The 21,083-nt window shown below is 37.7% G+C and overlaps 2 protein-coding genes, 1 non-coding gene and 1 pseudogene across 7 annotated transcripts; 3 read left to right on the top strand and 1 right to left on the bottom strand.

Moving 5' to 3' along the window:
* The first annotated feature begins 2,599 nt into the window (after positions 1 to 2,599).
* On the top strand, positions 2,600 to 4,459 carry LOC113100746 (uncharacterized protein C1orf194 homolog). The gene is made up of 5 exons (XM_026265339.1): positions 2,600 to 3,198; positions 3,315 to 3,431; positions 3,590 to 3,705; positions 4,045 to 4,157; positions 4,254 to 4,459. Exons 1-5 carry the CDS (start codon positions 3,121 to 3,123, stop codon positions 4,322 to 4,324), a joined length of 495 nt encoding a protein of 164 aa, XP_026121124.1. The 5' UTR covers positions 2,600 to 3,120; the 3' UTR covers positions 4,325 to 4,459.
* An 88-nt stretch (positions 4,460 to 4,547) lies between these two features.
* On the bottom strand, positions 4,548 to 4,933 carry LOC113100754 (small Cajal body-specific RNA 2). Its single transcript, XR_003289804.1, has one exon.
* Positions 4,934 to 5,431: 498 nt separating this feature from the next.
* LOC113100745 (protein FAM107B-like) lies at positions 5,432 to 7,989 on the top strand (annotated as a pseudogene).
* A 40-nt stretch (positions 7,990 to 8,029) lies between these two features.
* LOC113100744 (innate immunity activator protein-like) lies at positions 8,030 to 19,277 on the top strand. 5 transcript variants are annotated; one of them, XM_026265336.1, is made up of 10 exons: positions 8,030 to 9,107; positions 13,179 to 13,292; positions 13,640 to 13,773; positions 14,964 to 15,086; positions 15,283 to 15,514; positions 15,629 to 15,682; positions 15,798 to 16,023; positions 16,685 to 16,837; positions 17,250 to 17,940; positions 18,034 to 19,277. In XM_026265336.1, exons 2-10 carry the CDS (start codon positions 13,238 to 13,240, stop codon positions 18,112 to 18,114), a joined length of 1,749 nt encoding a protein of 582 aa, XP_026121121.1. In that variant the 5' UTR covers positions 8,030 to 9,107; positions 13,179 to 13,237; the 3' UTR covers positions 18,115 to 19,277. The 5 variants fall into 5 exon arrangements, with proteins under 5 accessions (XP_026121121.1, XP_026121123.1, XP_026121122.1 ...); XM_026265338.1 differs by having other exon boundaries at positions 8,511 to 9,107; positions 16,688 to 16,837; positions 18,034 to 19,275; XM_026265337.1 differs by having other exon boundaries at positions 8,512 to 9,107; positions 15,825 to 16,023; positions 18,031 to 19,274.
* Positions 19,278 to 21,083: the final 1,806 nt, after the last annotated feature.

Genomic DNA, 21,083 nt, shown 5'->3' with positions numbered 1-21,083 from the left:
AACGAGGACAGTGGAAGCAATCAAAAACAACAAAAGAGCAATGATATATAAGTGCTATAATAAGTCTCAGTTAGGTTAACACAGTACACGTAGCATGGGATTTTAACTAATATAATAAATAAAAAGAAGTGTTAGAGGTAGTGTTAGAGGTCTTTATATCTTTATACATACATACAGATATAATTGCATAATACATGAAAAGATATAAGATGAAAGAGATGGATTTTAAGCCGATTCTTGAAGATGGCTAAGGACTCAGCTGCTCGGATTGAGTTGGGGAGTTCATTCCACCAGAAGGGAACATTTAATTTAAAAGTCCGTAAAAGTGACTTTGTGCTTCTTTGGGATGCCACAATCAAGCGACGTTCACTTGCAGAACACAAGCTTCTAGAGGGCATATAAATCTGAAGTAACAAACTTAGGTAAATGGGTGCAGAGCCAGTGGTAGTTTTGTAGGCAAACATCAATGCCTTGAATTTTATGCGAGCAGCTATTAGAAGCCAGTGAAAATTGATAAACAGAGGTGTGACGTGTATTCTTTTTGGCTCATTAAAAATGATCATTATAAGGATTTGATTGTGCTTTATTGTACACATTATGACTCGTTTTCTTTATTTTTTTTTATACATTTATAAATGATTTAATTAAAAGAAATACACATCTAAAAAATTGAAATACACATCTAAATTAAATGACTGAAAATAATAATTAAAAGAAACGAATAAAATAAATAATGTGGGAAATGCTTCAAAGACTGGGTGGGGGGGTATGTCAACGACTTGCTGAAGTTCAGAAAACCAATAACGTCTCTCTCTCTCTATACTGTATATAAAGAACATTATATATATAATATAATATTGTACTGTAGATATTAGAATTAATTAAAATTATTATATCCAAGTTGTCTGTCTGGAACGCAGCATTAGTTTAACATCAATAAGCAATCGTGTACTACTGTTACGAGCCATTCTAAAGTGAGATTTCAGCACTTGACAAACGGACAGCGACTCCTAAGTAGCACTTAAAGCACGGCTACTTGCGATTGCTTTACGTGCATAGTTGGGAAATTCACGTGAAACAATAACGAACGATCGTAAAATTACTCGTAGAAAACGCTCTTAAGCGCTAAGATCAATCGTTAACGGGAAACCCGGCCCAGAACAGTTTAATGCAAACGAATGTCTCATGAATCGATCAGAGTTAGTTAAAAAAAAAGTTAAAAGAAAGATGGATGCCATAGACTTTTTTTTTACTTCACAATATAACAGTTTTTGTTTTCGATTTGAATTATTTCGTTTTAAAATAATAATTTAAAACATAAAAAGCATTCTATAGATATATTTATCATGTTGGAGAAGCGTTCCTGCTATAAAGACCAAGAAGACAGAAATCGCATCCTGTTTGTTTTCCTTATTTTACAAAAGCATAAGGTTTTGTTGATATTGTGAGTGCACACATGTACAAGTAGACCTTTTGGAGTTCCGAATGATGCATACTCTTACCTTTATGAGCAAAAATGACGGCGCATTTTTAAATTTTTACTGTCATAAAAAAAAAAAATGCAAGCTGGCTCCTCCATGTCCTGCAAAGCGCTCACTCTCCGCACAAATATGCGCCTAACAGTGCTCATTTACCTAAGTTAAATGTTTAAAGTAATACTGTGAAATGCATGAAGTGTAGGCCTATTATGTCTGTTTATTTTAGGTAAGTCTTGTTGGTTTGAGAAGGCTAAATTGATCAAACATGCTCAACTTACTGTCTGAACGAGCTGCAGCTTGCTCGTTCCTTTAAAAATCAAAAACTTGAATTTACCAAACCCAAAATTTTCCAAACATATTTCAAAATTAACTTAAAGAAACAAATAGAAATGACAACTTTTCTATTAAAAATCAAAAGTGAACTATTTTAATAGATGTGTAATAGGGAAGAGAGAGAGAAAAAAAGTCACTGTATCCAGTCGACTTGGGCAAAGAATTCACACAAGCTGTTGGACAAAGGCCGGGCCCATGAAGGGCTCTCTATTCGTTCCCTTGTTTTAATTAGAAGTTCTCCCCCAGCTATGTCCCAAAACTGCCAGGGCTCATATGCACCTGCATATCCTGGACCCAGACTATTCCACTGAGGAGACAGATGTGTACTTTAGGTGCTGTTATCATTACCTTAAAGCCTTCCTTAGGGCAAAATAGGACAAAGCCAAATTATTATTAATGTACTTATTCACACGTACGTCATCCATGCGTACGTTATCCAGACGCTTATCCACGCGTACGTTATCCAGACGCTTATGCACGCGTACGTTATCCAGACGCTTATGCACACGTACGTTATCCAGACGCTTATCCAGACGCTTATCAACGCGTACGTTATCCAGACGCAAAGTAAAAAAAATCCTTTCTTTGCTACGCCGCCGCCACGCCGCCGCGCAGTTTGAGCGCAGCTCCAACACGTGACCGTGACGTCTGACGTCTCATATCTTACGTCTGACGCCTGAATACTATGGGATTTTGGCCAGACGGCTGGCGAGCGTATACACGTTAGTTCTCCTCTCAGTTTGCTTAGTGAGTAGCAGAACTTGCACAAGATACACCTCATATTTATCCAGACACTGTTTGCACATACTACGCGTGTAACGCGCTCAGCTCTCCTATTGGTCAGTCTCTTTGGGCTTGAGATCCAACTGCAAACGTGTCCCTCTTGTATAGATACAAGACATTAATTTCCGTAAATAATAAAAAATTACAATAAATACCAATAACACGGCTGAATAACAAACATTATAGTAGGCTAATTATATGAGGTCTACATTTAGAGGTAACACATTTTAGTACGTAGCAGCTAATTCTTTTCACATTTTTTTTTTTTTTTTTTTTTGGCTGTTCTAGAAAACAACAACACGGTTTACAGCCACCTAATCAACTGTTAATATAAAGGTTTACACTAAAATGCAATTGTCTGTAGGGTTAGTTACGTCTGGAGCTGTGTGGTGCTGCAGACCAATAGACTGACGCTCACTAAATTGGTCTCTAGGCAACAGTAGGAGAGACAACAAAAAAAGTTGCAAGATCTCAAACCATCGATCTGTTACATTCCCTCAGACTCATTTGGAAATATTGTGAAAATATGCCACAAGAACGAGATCCTTTTCCATTCCCGCGATATGAGAACGATTATACATTTACAGGGAGTAAGGAAATGCAGGTATTTCAAACATTATGATGCCACTTTTCTATTCACACATCTAACGTTAATTCGTACACTTTTTGATTGTAGCCTACATTTGTGTTTACATATTTCTTACTTTTAACATTGATCAGATATTGCCATACGACAAGCCAACCCACCTCGCACAAAATGACGAACCCTGGAGGAGACTCCATAACAGGATGACACAGGCCAGTTCTCGCAGAAATGTCTTTCATTATGACACTAAAGTGAGTTGATGTAACCTACCTCGAATGAAGATTTTAATTTGCTTACTATTAACTTACTTAAAAATTAACATAGGCAGCCTTAAGTCAATCTAAACATGTTCTGATTTTTAAAGCTTTGTGTTTTTGAAATGTACTGACTGCTAAAATGTTGTTACAAGGCACCAAAGGACAGTCTGGACATTCATCTAAAGTCCACATACGATCATCATCTAGGATTATTTCAAAACAAAAATCAAATCCTGACGCAGAAGGAAACTCTTGCGTTGGATAATGGGTAAGACCTCCAAATAATTTATACTGAATATATGAAATACATTTATTTGCAAAAACGCATAACTTTTATTTTTGTCTTAGCTGTATTTTTTTATTCATTATTTTTTCAAAATAAGCCTACTGCAGTTTGATTGATATTAATTGGAATGCTGATGGATAAAAAAAAACAGAATTTTTAAATATTAAAACGAAGTTATCCGTTTTTTGCAAATAAACTCTTAATATATTTTTATGCTAACATATAATAATATACATTGATTAAAACTTTACTTTTTTTATTTTATTGGAACTTCAGTACAATAAAACAACACCTAAACAGCAGTTTGTTTTTAACATATAGGGCACTGAAAAACAAAGAATTAGAAGAATCGTTGTGTGAGACTGAAGACACACGATTGAAAGTGTGGGTCGATAGCCAGAAGGCTTCTATATACAGTATCAAAGGGTCCATAGGTAAGATTTAACACTCAGCCCAAGAGAAAGATATTCTTTTTAAAATGCTATAGAATTTAACCACGGTGTTTTGTGTGTGTTCTTCTTTATTTACAGAGTCTCATCACACCGCCTCTACAAACCGAGGTTACTCTCGTAAGCACGATGGCGGCTTTTACTCGACATAACACAATGCACATGATATACAAGTTAAGATGGGTTACCCGTACACCCACCAGTCGGTTGTTAAACAATGGGTATCAGCAATACCACGGCCTTGAGGGGGTGGAGGCCGTTGGTAATAAAAGAACCGTACAAATGCCGGTGTGGTCTCTCCTTTAAATTAATACAATAAGTTACATTTGTGATGCTCACTGACTTCAGGGACTCGCACACTGTTAGAAGTAATGGTGAGATCAGAATCGCAGTTATACTCAGTGAACAAGCAGAGCATACTGGACCGAGATCCAGCACCCTGCCTGTTCTAGTATATCTGATAGATTCATCACTTCTTACCACAGTTTCAACTGTGAATGCCCCGAGTTTAGTGAAAAGCCTCACGATCATCGCTACAGAAGCTCCCGAGTCGGTTATTATCATCTCTGTATCCGAGCGGGGCAACAACACGGACCAGATCAAATAAGATCATGGTGTAGATTTTTTAAATGACCTAATACTCACTCACTCACTCACTCACTCACTCACTCACTCACTCACAAAACACAAATATTCAAAAACACAAACAGCCAGTATCATACTCACTCCACACACACACACACGCACGCACGCACGCGAACACACATTTACTCAATGACCTCACATCCTGGTTGACGTCAATAAGTAGCACTCATGGGAAGCGTTTAAACAACCCTTAAAAAAATCACACTGCCCTCTTGTGACTGCTTACGGTAAGACTTTATAAATTGAGGAACATGGGCAGTATGTATATAGTGTTCAATTAATTACATTATAAAATTATAATTCTTATAAATTAGTGATTGTTAGTTGATGTAACTTAAATGTAGAGGAATAAACCAAGCGTAATACTACATAATTTGGACAAGATTTAATATTGAACAATAATCCCATTGGTTCAGAAAACAAATAGCCTACCTCTTAACATGCATTTGCCTATTTAACTAGCATACACGGATGTTTCTCTGTCTTTTCATTTGTCTTGCTGGGGAAAATATAAAGAGATCAAGAGTTGTTTTTTCCAAGGAAGGGATACAGTTAAAATCAACACGGTAATTAGTTAATCTGACATCCTACGTGCCTCGTATAGGTTCAGGTTAATCTGCAATGGCGTAATGAGCTTAAACGTAATGTCTGCAACAAGCATCACTGAACATAAACAGAGCAAACGCTGACCGAAGGCTACAGCCTCGACACTGGTCGCACAATGCTGGACCTGAACCCAACAAAAAAAACAATCAACTGTATGCGTGGAGGTAAGTGGTCCTAAAAATAAATAAATAAATAAATAAATATGTAGTTCGATTGTCTTCGATGAGTCGTACGTGAGTGGTTTCTGGTGTTTGAAGTCACCATATTTTAGTAAATGAATTTAGTGTGTGTGTTGGCTTATTTTTTTTAATGGGGGAAAAAATATGATCCGGGCAATTAAACGTCTTTATTATCCAGTTACACTTCCATCGTTCACTTTAAGAGAAACAGTTTTCTGTTTTGCTGCTAGTTTAATCATTTATAACGCTTATTTGCATTGACTACAAGCCTAAGTCTGTCTTTCGGATATAAAATGTTTCGGGAGTTATTCATTGTGTTGGTTTAACAATGCACAGTCTTCACAGTAAATTGTGTTCCCATTTAATGGGGTCACTACCAGCAAGTAGTTTTCATGACCCTATCACAAACCTTTATACAATATGATCATAACTTGCATGAGTCATTTACTTAAGTAAATAGTCTGTCATGTTGGTTTAGGAGTGTGGAGATGGGACAGGGGTGTGGCTGATACACAAATGGCCCTTGAGCGTGGCACTGTTGGACCAGAATAAGCTGGTTTAACCCGGTCTTGGTTATAAACTCCATTCTCTGGGCAGGATGCCCAGAAGATTAACGTCTCATTTAGAGGTGGACTCGTCAAGGTTCCTAAAATGTTCCTGTAGACCAAACAGTCGAGTATAGCGCTAACATTGCCAAAATCATAGGTTCACATGGAATGCATGTCCTGAGCGTATTATGCAAGTGGATTTGGATTAAACCATTTAGCTACAAAAAAAAGTGTCTAAAACGCAGCTTAAGTAAACCGTTATTGTCTTGATCCACATTATAGTTTATATTCTAGTGTTAGAAGTAATTTTGCAAGTCTATGTATATTTAAGTTTGTACATTTTTAATGCTTTCTAAGAAGTCCAATTTTGAACCTCTTTCCTCTGTCCTGTTTTCTGTAATCATCATTTTGGAGCCGGTGTTTCAGAGGTCAGGAGGTCAAAAATAACTTAATAGAGCCTCAGTGTTGAGCTATAAATGGCCCTCTTTGCTTCATTCATTCTGTTGGTAAATGAAGCCAACATGCATTAGGAGGCAGAGCATGTCATCTCAGTCCACTGACCTGATTTGATTCTGCGCTTTCATCAGCAGGTGCACATGCTGGCGCATTACACTATTTTAATTGCATGCTAGAAGTAACTCATTCATTTGGGTAAATGTATTTACTTATACTTTAGTGTACCAGTATTTTAATTTAACTTTTTTTTTTTTTTCTCTCTCTCTCTCTAGCGGCCAGGATTCAGACATCACCGAAAAGGTACAGGCACTGACTATGCTCCGAGTTTAATTTGCGTTGTATCATAAACCTGTCTACATAATTTTAGACCTCTTACAATTTGCCTCTCAAACAAATGTCAAGTCATAAGTGGAGATTTGGTGTTCATTTCTAGAATGTTTGCTATCTTTTTCAGAGAATTATGAGTGTCATTCCCCTGTGTCCCAGCAAAGCACAGACAGTGGAGATGAGTTCACTCAGCTCAGGAAACTAAATGGCTCACCCGGCGAGTGTCCCAGTCGCCAGAATCTCCATAAGGAGCTTCTGCTCAGCCACAAGAGGTAAAGAGTAACATCAGACATGTTTACTTTGCAAATGAAGTAAACCAACATAACCCACAAAGAATAAAAGCCTGCACTTATCCATGCAAACTGTGACCCTATGCCTTTTTTCTTTTTTCTAAGAGGCCTGTTGTTGGAAGAGAAACCCGAACTGCAGCGTGTGTTACAGCAGAGGAGGCTTGACCTGCACCGAGAGGAGGAACTTGCCCTCCGACCTCCTTCTGACCTGGAACAAGAGCTCCGTAAGAGACAGCAGAAACTGCAAGAGGTACTGGCCAATCTCTGTCTGCTTGATGTTCCTCATTACTGAAATGGAGGTCAAGAGGTTTGCCAGATACAAGACCATACTATATATATATATATATATATATATATATATGTATGTATAACACACACACGTGTGTGTGTATATGAAGTGGATTATTGTGGCTATGTATTTTGTTGCGTAGAATTGCGCATATCATATTTTAGTGTCTTGTAAAGTTGACTGTTTTATTTCTCCACAGTATGAGATGGAGGAACAGAGGCGCATAGAGGATGAGAAGAATGTTCCAGAATTTGTCAGAGTGAAAGAAAATCTGCGTCGCATACAGCTGACAGAATAAAACAACTGAAAGGACATAGAGAAGAGATACGCCTTGTAATTTTTACTGATTTCATATAAAAGGGACTGTTATGAAATGAAGTTGCATACAGCTATAACGTAGTTTAGTAATTAAGCCCTCTGTTTAAATGTACTGTGTTGTGTAAACTTGAGTCAAATTAAAGCCATTAATGTCTTGTATAACATTTACGGGCCTTTTTTTTTTTTTTTTTTTTCCTCCTCCGTTAATAGCCTAATACTTTTTAATACTATGACTTTGATCACCTGTTTGACATACAACTTTTGTCATACTTAAAATGAAACTTTCATATTGGAAAAATCTTTCTAGGAATCAAATGACAACCTCCAGTCACATCTCATCCGTAATATAACATGGTCTTTTCCTTTAAATAATAATAAAAAAAATCCTTCTCCTACAGTCTAAAGACGATTCGGTGTCTCGCTGCCTTTGCATTTACAGGTGCCACTTTTGCACCTCGCCAGTGCGGAGAGAATTCTCCACGGACTTTTCCTTTCACATGGAAATGTCCCGGTTTAATTAGCTGATCTTTAAATTCAGAGAGGCACAAGGATAGAAAGTCTGACCATCTGCCGTAGTCCGCCTTTATCAGGAAGGTACAAGAGGCAAATGAGAATCAAATCGACAAAAAAAAAAAAAAAAAAACGTTTGTAGGAATAAACTTGAGTCATGTTGTGCTCTCAAAATGTATATTTATAAGCTGTCGAGAGTTACTACAAATACTCTTTCAGGAAATTATTTTGATCATTATCGGTCATGTCGCCATGCAGGAAAACAATCGAGTTGTGGCCGGGTGCCATTTCAGACACCATTCATACAGTCCAGAGGACTATTCGCCAGCTGTCCTCTTGTTTTACTCTTATTGTCTCGATTTTGTCTCCATAGACTGTGGTTTTCTCCCGCTGGCTCTTTTAGACACGCCTATGGCAGAAGAAGCGTGTGCTGCTTCATTCGCGATAGGGTGCAGTTTCAGTGGTATCGACCGGTTTTGCACCTCTAAACTTAAAAAGCACAGTTGGAAAAAAATCCTCAATAACATGTAAAATATGCATTTACCAATGTTAATATGTATGTTATTTTTAAATAAAAATTGGAGAATATTTCAGATACAGGGTGAGCCCCCCAACCCGCGCACATATACAGTTGGTATAGTCCAGTGGCTTTTGGCTGGCTTGAGCAGACTCCACATCCAGCTGCACTGTGGAGTCACCGGCACGCGCGCATCTGCGGGAATGGATTGAACGGAGGGTGTGTATTGGGCTGGATACTGCAAAGAAAGGTATGGTAAACATTTATATTAAGAAATTAAATTTGTATTATCATTTTTTGTGGCATAAATTGATTTCATATGTAAAATTATATTTTATTAAAGCTTTGCACAAAGACTCCATTCAATCATTCATTCGAAGGCATGCGCCAGATCTTTGATAAGCTCTGTATTCTTGTTCTTAAGTATGTTTTGAGTGCATTTATGTTTTTGGGACTTAAACCTACATTTACAACAGACTATGGACTAGTGCTGTTTATAAGGTCATCCAACCCTTTCAAAGCATGCAAATTATTATAGACTGTCACTAGTCAAATGAAATCCGGATTGCATGATATTTATGGGGCCTGAGTTGGTTTAGATGCTGGTGGCATAACTGCATTATGATTGATTAAATGTAATACCTACTACAATAATTATCTTCAGAAGCTCCATGCATTTAAAAGACATGTTTCTTAGTGCTTGTGTGTGTTGTTTACCATTGAGCCAGATCCACTGGTATTGGTATAGCCATTCTAGACATTAGGTCTGTTAAAATTTAACTAAAAGGAACATTTTACCTACAGTTCAGGCCATTATTATTTGTATAAAGGCATACAGGGTTGATCCGTTCTCCAGAAATACATGGTATATCTTAATTAAATTTATACTGGAATACAGATTGAAGTGGATGTCCATTCATAAAGGAGAATGAGTCTGTGTTTACACTTGCTGAGAAACATTCTTTAATCTACTAGGCAAAGGTGCTTTCATCTTTGAGAGGGTTTTGTCATGCATTCTGATTAATCGCTTCACTTTCATTGAGTGGCACAATGAAAGGAGAGAAGTGGAATTACAAAGACGGTCTTTCAAGTCTTGTCACACAACTCACTCTTTCTCTCTCTCTTCTCGCTCTCTGCCATGTTTTGCATGGCTTCATTAACAATCGACTGGTTTTTGGCTTTGCACCAGCTGTGGAAATAAGTCACTAAATTCTGTCACTCCCATAACATCTGCATCCACACGATTCAGCATCTCTATAATAACAGGCTCTGCATACAATCTGGGTCGTGTTCAAGTCTCCCGTCATACTTTCCAAGCTCTGGCCCTCTCTGGGAATTCCAGACCTGGCCGCAGTGGTAATGAAATTGGCCGAGTAGGCATTCCAATAGATCACAGCCCCACAGACTCATGGGAAAGGGTGTTTGGGAATCTGGCAGAGGTGACATGAGAATTGAAAATAGGCTTATTCGCTGATGTCTCATCTTTACGCTCGACTGCAAGAGAGGATGGGTGGATCTGTTGTGTTATTCTTCTGCTGCTGAGATTGCTGTCAAGAAGACTACGTCCTGTCTGCTCTTCTGGGCTTAATGTGCTTTGTAGTCTAGACAGACCTATGGTGTTTTCAGGGTGGAGGGCATTGCGAGTGCAGTGTGTGGGTTTGAAGGAGTAGGTCAACCAAAAATCAAAATCTGTCATGATTTACTCATCAACAGTCAAGGAAAGTTACTTAGTGGCCATTGGGAAATTTTAGGCATGTAGTGACATCTATTTGAATTGTGGATCTCAAAAACTGCTTGCCGAGCTCATATTTAAGTGCATATTTATGTGCTTTACATACATGGCATGTTTACATTATTATTAGATAAAATACTTATTGCAGTGAAAACACAAGTGTTATTGTTTGTCTTTACTCTTTACAAGTTCCATGCATTACAAAAACATGTTAATCTTCTTTGTGTGAGAAACAAGACCAATTCAAGACACTTATTTGAATAACTGCTTTGAAATGGCAAGGAAAAGAGCAGCCAGCACAGTTCTCAATATTTCTTTGCATTTGTTCCATGGCAGAAAGTCATACAGGTTTTCAAAGATGTGAGGGAGAGTCAATGTCGGCAGAATTATAATTTAACTAAAGTGCTTGCAACTAAACTTTTTGTTTAATAAAGCACAGTTTGTCACAGTGACCCAATTCCTGCGGCAGTATCATCAGCCTTTCTTTTGCCCTCTGTAAGTCTTGTTGTATCAGCAGATACTGTCCTCTTAGCAAACTGGCCACTCTGGCTTGTTGACACAGAGCTTCGCTGGTGTTTTTCCAGTCGTTGGGGTGGCTGATGGAGCAGGCTGCTGCTTTATATTGTGCTGAGCTGCATCCATCTGCATGAGTTACAGAACTGAACAAGGATGGAGCCTTTAGAAGCTTCACAATCACATCCTGTCAAATTCCCCCCCCCCCCCCCCTCAGAACTCAGGAAGAGGGATGATAAGGATCCACGCCGACTCATTAGTTGGGATGTTTTCCCTAGTGATGTGGGTGGGCAACTAGATTTTACCCCAAAATAGCATTTATATAAATTCAGTGTCTGTCCTAGATTTTTGCAGGCTTGACATCAGCGCTCATTAGATATAACAAGGAGCCATGGGCCCTATTTCTAAAACACACATATGATTAGATTTGATCCTAAATTCCATGGATTTCATTCAATATGTCCAAGCTGTTCCATAACCTCCATACAAATGTTTTGTTCCATATATACCAGTAATTCAAATAGACCAACACTGCTTATGAAAATGTAAAGATAAAAAAGACAATCACAACATGTATAAATATGATTATATGTGCACATTAGTCATTTTAAATGTGTTGTGGGTTTTACATGATTTAATTTAATTCATTAAATAGATTACTGATATCCTAAAATGAATTAAATAAATAAAGGTCTATGTGTACATGTTAGAAGGATATATTTAGGAAATGTCTTTTGTGCAATTTGTATTAATGTTTTATAAATCAGTCATAGGAATATAAAAAAAAAACTGTTGTACGTTCACATTTAGGATCATTCCATATCTTTATAAATGAGTCCTAGGTTTGATAATGGTTGATGTAACTTGCCTTTTCTTTCTCAGGAAATTAAACTTTAAAAAAAGTAGTGTAGCAAATGTCATAAATTGAACTAATATCTTCCTCAAATCTTCTTACTGGATATGAAAGCATATTTGTAATCCTGGAACTCAAGAAGATGATGACAATTCAGTCATAATTTACTCATCCTCATGTTGTTCCAAACTTTAGGCCACTTTCCTCTGTGGAATACAAACATTTGAGAAAAAAAAAAAAAGTCTCATTATTACTCGTTTTCCATATAATGAAAGTCAGTAGAGTCCAGTGTTGTTTTGAACCCCAATGACTTTCGTTTCAGTTCTGCCATAATATATTCACTCTCATTTCTGGGTAAACTTTACCATTAAACAGATCAATACAACATTTCCTGCTTGACTGATTCCTTTTACATCTGTATGAGGACCCGATTTGTCATTCAAACTCTGCCCAATGCATTAACATGTTCCTTTACACTAACCGAACAAGACTTTATGAAAATGTCACAGCAGTATCTCCTCATCTTGTTTTCTCGCAAAATCTGAGACGTCACAGTCAGAGATCTTTAAACGTTATTTCTAACAGTCCTTTCGAAAAACATTGCCTGTAAGTTTTCTTCATGGAAATAAGAGAATCCCTGACATGGTTATCTAAGCTATCAGCATGTCCCGCCTGAGGCTGAATCAGCATGGACACATTGTTCCACTTCAAAGCTGCGGCGAGTGGGCACTGAAAGAAAGAGAGGGGGTCTTGGAGAGAACAGGTGCAGTCTTTGGGAGGAGGAGAGTCCCTTCTGCCATCTGTTGACTTCTAGTTTTCCCCCAAACACACTTCATCACAATTCACACACGCCTGTTTGCTCATAGTGATCCAGGTTGCTATGGTGCTGTATGGGAAGTATAAGACCCCCACATGTGTGCGGTCAACTCTGGGCGCGCGGCTATTGTGTTTTGAGACAATCAAACATTTTGAAGGGGGGTTGCTTGTGTGTGTGTGTGCCCAGACTGAAATAGGGGTGGATGAGGCAAAAGGCCGGTAGCTTTGTCAGATGTGGAGGAGACCCTGAGGTGCTCAGGAGGTTCGGTTTTTCATAATCGCATGGCCACAAGCCACTATTTGGAAGACAAATTTACTTAGGGGTTTCTGGACTGGATAGCAGTAGTAAATAGAGAGCTCTTGAAATCAAACAACAGATTTCAGTCTTTTCTCTTCCCCATCAACAGGTCACAGCTGCAGACTGAACTCTGAGATTGTTGAAAACGGCAGAGTAACAAAAATAAACATGGATTGTAAGGAGGAGATCAGTGACTCTGACAGCGGGATCATTTTGAACTCTGGTGAGTGCTTTTTTCCCAGTTTTTTTAATGATAAATTATATTTAGGAGGTAGGAGAATGCATATCAGTAACAAAAATGTGGTGCTGTAGTCCCCCAAAAAACTAATTTTTATCAGTTAACCAGTTATTAAACATTAGTTAAAATTGTATAGCTTTATTTTATCAAAATGTATTATTTTGCGTGTGTTTATAATAGATCATATTAACAACACAGGAATTGGAGGGAAGTCTTATACTCAGAATCTAGTTTCTTACATGAGCGCTAGAGTTCATTGTGTCAGGGCAGGCCAACTGCTAGCCCCCTGTAAGTGTGTGCTCTTGTCTAATAAAAATCTGTTGATTATCCAGGCCCAGACAGTCCCACGTCTCCGGTGAAGGACCTGAGCACTCACACACGTGCCATGAGGCTGAAGCAGCAAGCCCTTGAGGACAGACTGGAGCTTTGTGTCCTGGAGCTAAAGAAACTCTGCATTAGAGAGGCTGTGAGTGTCCAACAAATGTGCCATCAGTATTGCCATCTCTGCTTCATAAACATCATGTATCATAATTATATATATGTATATTTTTTAAGCATGGGGCTTATATTTACATGTAAATCAAACCATCACAAATAGCTGAGGGTCTGTGGAAAATTCTTGAATTGTGACCAAAAATCGTCTTGGAAAAACTGGCAGCCAATATGATATTTACCATTCATTTTCTCCATAGAAATTTCATAAACGTCTTCCATTTTTTAAAGATTTTCAGTCTTTAAGATTTTTAAGCCATGAACCAAAGAAAGATAGCTTAAAGACAAGATAAAACGCTTGATTTCCATTTGAAAAGACAACATGAACCAGGGTCTGCCAGTACTTTGAGACCATAAAAGGGTTTTCTTAGTTTAGAGCAGTTTAAGTCTGGCCTAATTAACTAATGAAGCATAATGACATCTATTTAGGCTAAACAATTACACTACTATTTAAAAGTTTGGGGTTGGTAGAACTTTTTTTTATGACAAAACTGTAACATTATGAAATATTATTTCAACTTAAAATAACTTTTTCTATTTGAATATATTTTATGTATTCCTGTCATGCAAAACTGAATTTTGAGCAGTCATTACTCCAGTCGTCAGTGTCACATGATCCTTCGGAAATTTCTAGTATGCTGATTTGCTGCTCAAGAAACAATTTTTATGTTTATCAATATTGAAAATGTTTTTTTTTCTTGCTTGAAAACCATGATAAAATCTTACTAATCCCAAACTTTTGAAAAGTTGTTTGTATTACATAAAAGGATAAGTTCCTTTGCAAACACATTGTGCCGTAGTTTCAAAAGAATAGGAAAGTTTAAGCAGGAAAGTCAGCTGGCCCATAACCGTAAATCTGATTGCTCTGATTTAGCTGGGCTTTTTTCTTGTTCTCAGTACAGCCCTTCAATAGAGACATTAAAGCAATGTCCAAGAAACAGATGCTTCTTTGCATGTTAGCCCACATGCCTGTCATTCACTATTGGCCAAGCAGGGAGAAGATTTAAGGGTCCAATCATTATACCATAGAAACCTCTTTGTAGACATTTCAACAATATAAAGACGAGCATCTGCTCGCTCAAAGATTTCTTTGGTTTGTTTTGTATTGACTAACAAACATAAGGTTGGTTTTCTTTGAGATTAAAATGCCCTTTGTTTTAACAGGAGCTGACTGGAAAGCTGCCCCCCGAATACCCTCTCCTGCCGGACGAGAAGCCTCCGCAAGTCCGGCGACGCATCGGAGCCACTTTCAAACTGGATGAGGGTTTTATTTCACAAGATGGCGAGGTATTGGCCACAGTTTCTACACAGAGATTACTTTAATAGCTTTAATGCAACTGACTGTTATTTGAGCCTACCTGGCTAGTTTTAAATGTTATTCATGATGGTGAAACGGTTCCACTTATATGGAAAAAGATTTTTACGAGGTGAGTTTAATCCACATTTTCAGCATGCGGTTACCCCCTTAAATGTTTGTCTCCAGGAGTCTGAGCTGCACGCGCTCGAGGCTGATCTCGCCCTGCAGCGGCAGATTTATGAGGCAGCCCGAAAGCTCTCCCTCGAGGAGCACATCAGCAAACCGGTGAAGAAAAGCCGACTGCAGCAGTGTAAACGTGAAGAGAAGAAGCTGAAAGAGCTGCAGGATGCGATACTGAAACACCGCATCAACCACGGCTGTGTCTCTCCACAGACCTGCTATTCTTCCAGACAGAGAGGTCAGCCAGTCGATGCTCATATAAACTAAACTTTCCGCATTTTACCAGTGATTGACTGTATTACTAAAAATATTTGATGATTTGAATGAACAAATATTTGTTGGTCCATTCCAGATCTTTGTATGTCTGATGACAGCTCACTGTCTGATGCTGTTGCCTTAGATGATGGTGAGCAAGCAACCCTATATTTCCTCAAACTTTCACACTCCACTGTATGTGGAAATTTGATGTCTAGGATTCTCTAGGAGTTTGCTAATGTGGAAAAATGGTCTTTTATCTACAGACTCAGACTCTGCTCCCTTTTCTCCAGCCGTTCTGGGGTCTTCCATGGACAGCGGTTTCCAATGTCTGACTCTCTTGCCCAAAAACGGCCCAAAGCAATCGAGCTCCAGTTCCAGTCTGGACTATGATGCCTCACCCATCCAGAACTCTCCATGGAAGGAGTCCAGCCTGGACCAGCCCTACCAGAAACAAAAACCTTCTCACTCTGTCTGCAGCAGCCGCTCAAGGTACGCTGGGATAGTCTAGCTTCTAGAGTCCCATGGTAGATATTAAATCGCAATATAAACATACCTTATAGATAAGAACTGTTTTAAAGGTACTCGATAAGAGCATTTGGTTAACATACACCTTACAGTTCAAATGTTTGGGGTTGGTAGGACTTTTTGTGACACTTTACTTAAAGCCTTTATGTATAATGCATTATAATTACTGACAATGTGCGTTGTAATACATTGTATCTTTTCATAAATAATTATAAACGAATTTAAAATGCACTATTAACTATGGTAACAATAATTAATGAGATTATAAACTGCATTACAAGGCATAATTAATGCATTAAAACTACTTTTATTATGCATTATACATAAATGCTTTAATTAAAGTGTTACCTTTTTTGTATATTTGGAGGAAGTGTCTTGTGCTCAACAAGGATGCATTTATTTAACTTACAGTAAAAACAGTGAAATTGTGAAGTGTTATAACAATTTAAAAGGTCTGTTTTCTATTTTAAATATTTACAATGTGACGTATTCCTGTGATGGCAAAGCTGAATTTCCAGCAGCCATTACTCCAGTCTTAAGTGATCCATCAGAAATCATTCTAGTATGCCGATTGGGTGCAGAAACATTATTATCAATATTTAATACAGTTGTTCTTCTCTGTTAGCAGCAGTCCAACAGGCTCACCAACAGACACAAGAATGGCAGAACTTCCTCCAGCACCCCAGTTTGTGTTTAAGAGTGTGCGAAACAATCAGCCAAACAGCGCCCCCTCCACCCCAGAGCTGCCACTGCGCCGACAGTTCTCACAGTCCTTCAGGTAATTCATGTACTTTAGGATTGCCTGAATACATGGCTCAAATTGATATATAGACTGTTTTTAAAACTTGTGAAAGTGAAATATATTTTGAGAAATACATACCAAAAATATTAGTGAAGCAGATGCATTTAAATATTTTTGTTACACTTTAAGGTGACCTTTTTACAGTGTAATCATACATTTAAGTACTGAGTAATTTTAATTAACTAAATGTATTTACTTTATGGGTTGGGTTAGGATTTGGTTTTCTTGCATGTAATTATGCATAATTTATTGTTATAGTAAGTACATATAACGTGTACCAAGGACTCCTTAAAAAATAAAATGTTACCAATATTTTAAATGGATGTTTATTAACTAGCAACATTTGTATTTGAACTTTACTAATCCGTTATCATCTCCACTCAAATAGGCTTCCCAGAAGCAAACCAGAGTTGACCAAGGCCAGTTCAGACCTGGGACGGGGCCGGACCAAGTTGCCACAACGACGAGTGACAGATTTCACATTAGCCTACTCAGTTCAACGTTTATATCAGTGCAGCTCTGAAGACAGCAGCTCTGAGCTTTCCATTTCCTCATACAGCAGTTCCTCCAGCCGAGAGATGACCACCGAGACACCTAAACCCTGTCCGCCTCCATATGGCTACCATCTTACCACTCCAAATAAAGGACCAAGCCAGATCCACACCCACAGTACACTCAAAAACAACAACAAAAACCCACCTCACCTTGTGCCCGGCCCCAATCGAGTGAAGATTATCAATGGGACTCTACTTCAGGCAGACATGGCAAGGCTGCAACATAATTCACAATCTGATCCTGTACATACTAATAAACCTCAACATGTCGGGGTTACCTCACCCAAACAAATGCTCAAGCCTCCCCCGCCATACACAAAGGTGGTCCGTACGACATCACTAAGAGAATATCCCAACCACCCCAGCCGTGTGCTTCCTCGAGATTTGGTATCAGGGGATCTAAAAACCTGGCACCAGAAAAACAATATAGGCATATCCAAACCCCGCTCACTTGAACGGCAGGGATCGATTCGAATCAAGCGTCCAGAGCCTCCGCCCTACCACCAGATTCCCTCTCAAAAACAGGTAAAGATGTGGACAATGTGTATATTTTTTAGTACCAGTTTCGTAAATGAAATCCATTCTTGTTAAATGATGAACATACCTGTTTCTCAGAAGGTGATTCTGCAAAGGGCTTCGGATGGAACGCCGCTGCAGTGGTACGAAGAAGAAGACTCTGAGATCGTGAGTCAGGTGTAACCAGGTAGAAGAAACCCTGGAGGAGATGACACAGAGAATAAGTGAACTCTCATTGTACATGTGTTTATTTTTATTTATTGAGCCAATGGACTCACCAATGTAATCTGATTATGTTCATTCTCACGAGACTTTTTGACCAAGTTGGAGCTGAGCCAGTGTATTCTTCGATTCCATATATGCCTACATTTGTGATTAAATATCAAGTCTAAGACTTCCTTGTAAGGCATCATGCCTTTTTGTTTATGATGAATGTATAATATAATTATTTTATTGATGTCAGGAAAGTGGGGCCCACCTTTTGCAAATGAATGCCCTCATGGAAATGACATCATTTAGTATATATTTGTGTCTGGTACACGATTCTTCATAATTAATGTATTACAGAATGTCTTCGTTTCCCCATGAGTTTAATTTAACACATTATGAATTAATATATTATTTGTCCATATCTTTTATTTGTGAATTAATATTGCCCTTTTCCTAACACAATTTTTTTTTTTAATTAGTGAAGTGTTGCTCTGCTACTGTAATACGCATTGTCATCTGTGAATTTTAATGATACAAAATGCAGATGTTTTACTTCCTGTTTGTACACTAACTAATTATTAAATATATTTTATATTATTTATAACACCCTTTAATAAACAATATTACAGATCCTCACTATTGCCTTGTGCATTTTTTCATGTTTTGAAAACAGACGTAGAGCATACATTGACATGAGTGCCAGTGCAAGAGACCATTTCCAACTAGACATGATACAGTTTGCCCTAAAACAAAGTTAAAACGTTAAGGTTTAAAAGGTTTATTCTTTAAACTTTTTCCCCATGACTTTGGAAAACTATTTGCCCATGCTTAAGGTTACCTGCTTTTTTTTTTTTTACAAATGTGGGGTCCAGCTCAAGTACTCCTTGCCTCAAGAAATGTGAGACATGGATGTAGTAATTAATCACTCTTATACTGCAGTAAGTCAGCATAAAACATCATGCACAACCCATTTTATTCCGAAATTGTTTGTATTCCCAAGTAAAAAATAAAAACAAGGATATGAAACAAGGAAAAAATGGCAGGACATTAGAAATGTGTATAAAGTCAGTCAATAGTTTAAAATTTGATTTTACATTGACAAATTCACTGTATATATTTTATAAATGATTTTATTGTGAATGGGTCATCTGTGTATATCATTGGTTTAAATAAAAGTCTTGAATTAAGACTCCAGCATATTTTTTCCTGATGATATGTTTTCTCTGATGTACATCACTGACTATAGTGCTGATATATTTTTGCAGGCCAACCTGAGAGTTAACCTCTCACTGGTTCCCAAACCCAATGGGATTTTGAATTATTGTAGAACATAAGCTCAAACTAGCAAAAGTTTACATTCTGTTCATCATTATAACATTCACAAATGAACACAACTTTAAAAACGTAAAAAATTATTAAAACTTTTTATAAAAAAATTACAAACTTTATTTATTTTGAAGTAAGTACAACTGGAAGTAAAATGCCAAATGTAGGCTATAAATTAACTAAATAACTACTTAGCTGTCAACAACTCTTTTAGTCTTTATTTACTCTGAAAGTTTGAGATAAAATCGTTTGTAAGAGTGCGATTCTAAACGCAATCAAGCTGTGAAAGTGGACTAGTGTGTAGATGAGTTTACCAGTGCGATATGATGGCATTTAATATCCCGACAACCTCTGCAGTCCCGTTTAACCAGCTGTTAGCACCTTTTCAAAATAAATAAAAGCTTTTAATCTTTTAAATATTTAAGGTCATAGAATACAGTGTGAAAATAAGTTTAACTGGTCTTAACAACAGACCTTATTTGAAGCTTTTACTCAAAACCCAGTAAAACAATTGACTTCAAACACTGACTTCAGGAGGATAGAACCAAACTGCTAAAATGCAAACTTGTTTCTGGGTTTTGACCTACAAAAATACATCATCCCTTCAGCTGTCTATACAGAATCTGTTGCATCGCAACTATAAATATACAAATGTATCCAAATTACCCTCTGCTCATTTGGCAGTCATCTGTGTGGTCTGGTTTCTTTGTGGTTGATTTGATCTCATCACAATTCTCATTCGTAACAGAAGATAATACAGCTTCTGACTCCTTTATTTTTTGCATCTTTAAATGAAAAATAAAATAAAATTACAAGTGCACTTAATCTAAATTAAGATGAATGGTTGAGATCAACTTGGATTTGCTTTGCAATGATGTTTGTACTGATTCTACGCTGTAAATGAGAAAAGAATGAGACTGATGATACTCAAAACAAATCATATACTACACATCTGAACTATAAATTATTCATATATGCAGTGACACTGATACATTATTTCAAAATGCTAGTGGATGAATTGCAACTTTAACACTCTGAAAGAACTGAATGGGTGTTTTCTTACCCCACTGCTCACAGACATGTCGCTCTCTGCATCTGTTTCTTCAACTACTACAGTTCAATGCTATTCCTCTCATGACAGCATGACAGTGCTTCAGGTTCTCCACGTGAGCAACCATCAGTTCCTCTGCATGGTTCACTTTGGACTCCTACACAGACACAGAACGGGATTGAACATTGACTGAACCACCAATCTAATGGGACCTATTGTAATGTTTTCTGGCTTTGCTACCAGAGTAAAAGTATTTATCGATACTTGATGCACAGCTCCAAGAACCACTGCTGTGTTGGAGATTCATCCAGTGGTGCCTCCGATAATGTTAAGACATCTAAAAGACAACGTTTGATATATAAACACATACCCTTGAGGGTCTAGTGGCAAAAATACATGTATATAATTGGCATAGGCTAAATCCAATAAAGCAATTCACAAAAGCTATTCTCAAGACTGTAGTCATACCTCTAGCACTTCCCATGCCTCTTTCTACATCCAGTTTGAGGTTGTTCTTAGCATTGTCTCGAGTGTGTTCCTCTTTCTCCAGACTCTGACACAGCGT

The sequence above is a fragment of the Carassius auratus genome, unplaced genomic scaffold (assembly GCF_003368295.1).
Source record: "Carassius auratus strain Wakin unplaced genomic scaffold, ASM336829v1 scaf_tig00217347, whole genome shotgun sequence".
Classification (NCBI taxonomy): Eukaryota; Metazoa; Chordata; class Actinopteri; order Cypriniformes; family Cyprinidae; genus Carassius; species Carassius auratus.
The sequence above is the reverse complement of the archived record's forward strand: the minus strand, read 5'-3'. Positions and strand labels throughout refer to the sequence as shown.

What these genes read in the sequence shown, in the direction of transcription:
- LOC113100746 (XM_026265339.1), top strand. Translation starts at nt 3,121, where the DNA reads ATGCCACAAGAACGAGATCCTTTTCCATTCCCGCGATATGAGAACGAT. An exon ending in TCTTTCATTATGACACTAAA is followed by an intron (nt 3,432 to 3,589) that starts GTGAGTTGATGT and finishes TGTTGTTACAAG; the next exon opens with GCACCAAAGGACAGTCTGGA. An exon ending in CAGTATCAAAGGGTCCATAG is followed by an intron (nt 4,158 to 4,253) that starts GTAAGATTTAAC and finishes CTTTATTTACAG; the next exon opens with AGTCTCATCACACCGCCTCT.
- LOC113100744 (XM_026265334.1), top strand. Translation starts at nt 13,238, where the DNA reads ATGGATTGTAAGGAGGAGATCAGTGACTCTGACAGCGGGATCATTTTG. An exon ending in CTATTCTTCCAGACAGAGAG is followed by an intron (nt 15,515 to 15,628) that starts GTCAGCCAGTCG and finishes GGTCCATTCCAG; the next exon opens with ATCTTTGTATGTCTGATGAC. An exon ending in AGATTCCCTCTCAAAAACAG is followed by an intron (nt 17,941 to 18,030) that starts GTAAAGATGTGG and finishes CCTGTTTCTCAG; the next exon opens with AAGGTGATTCTGCAAAGGGC.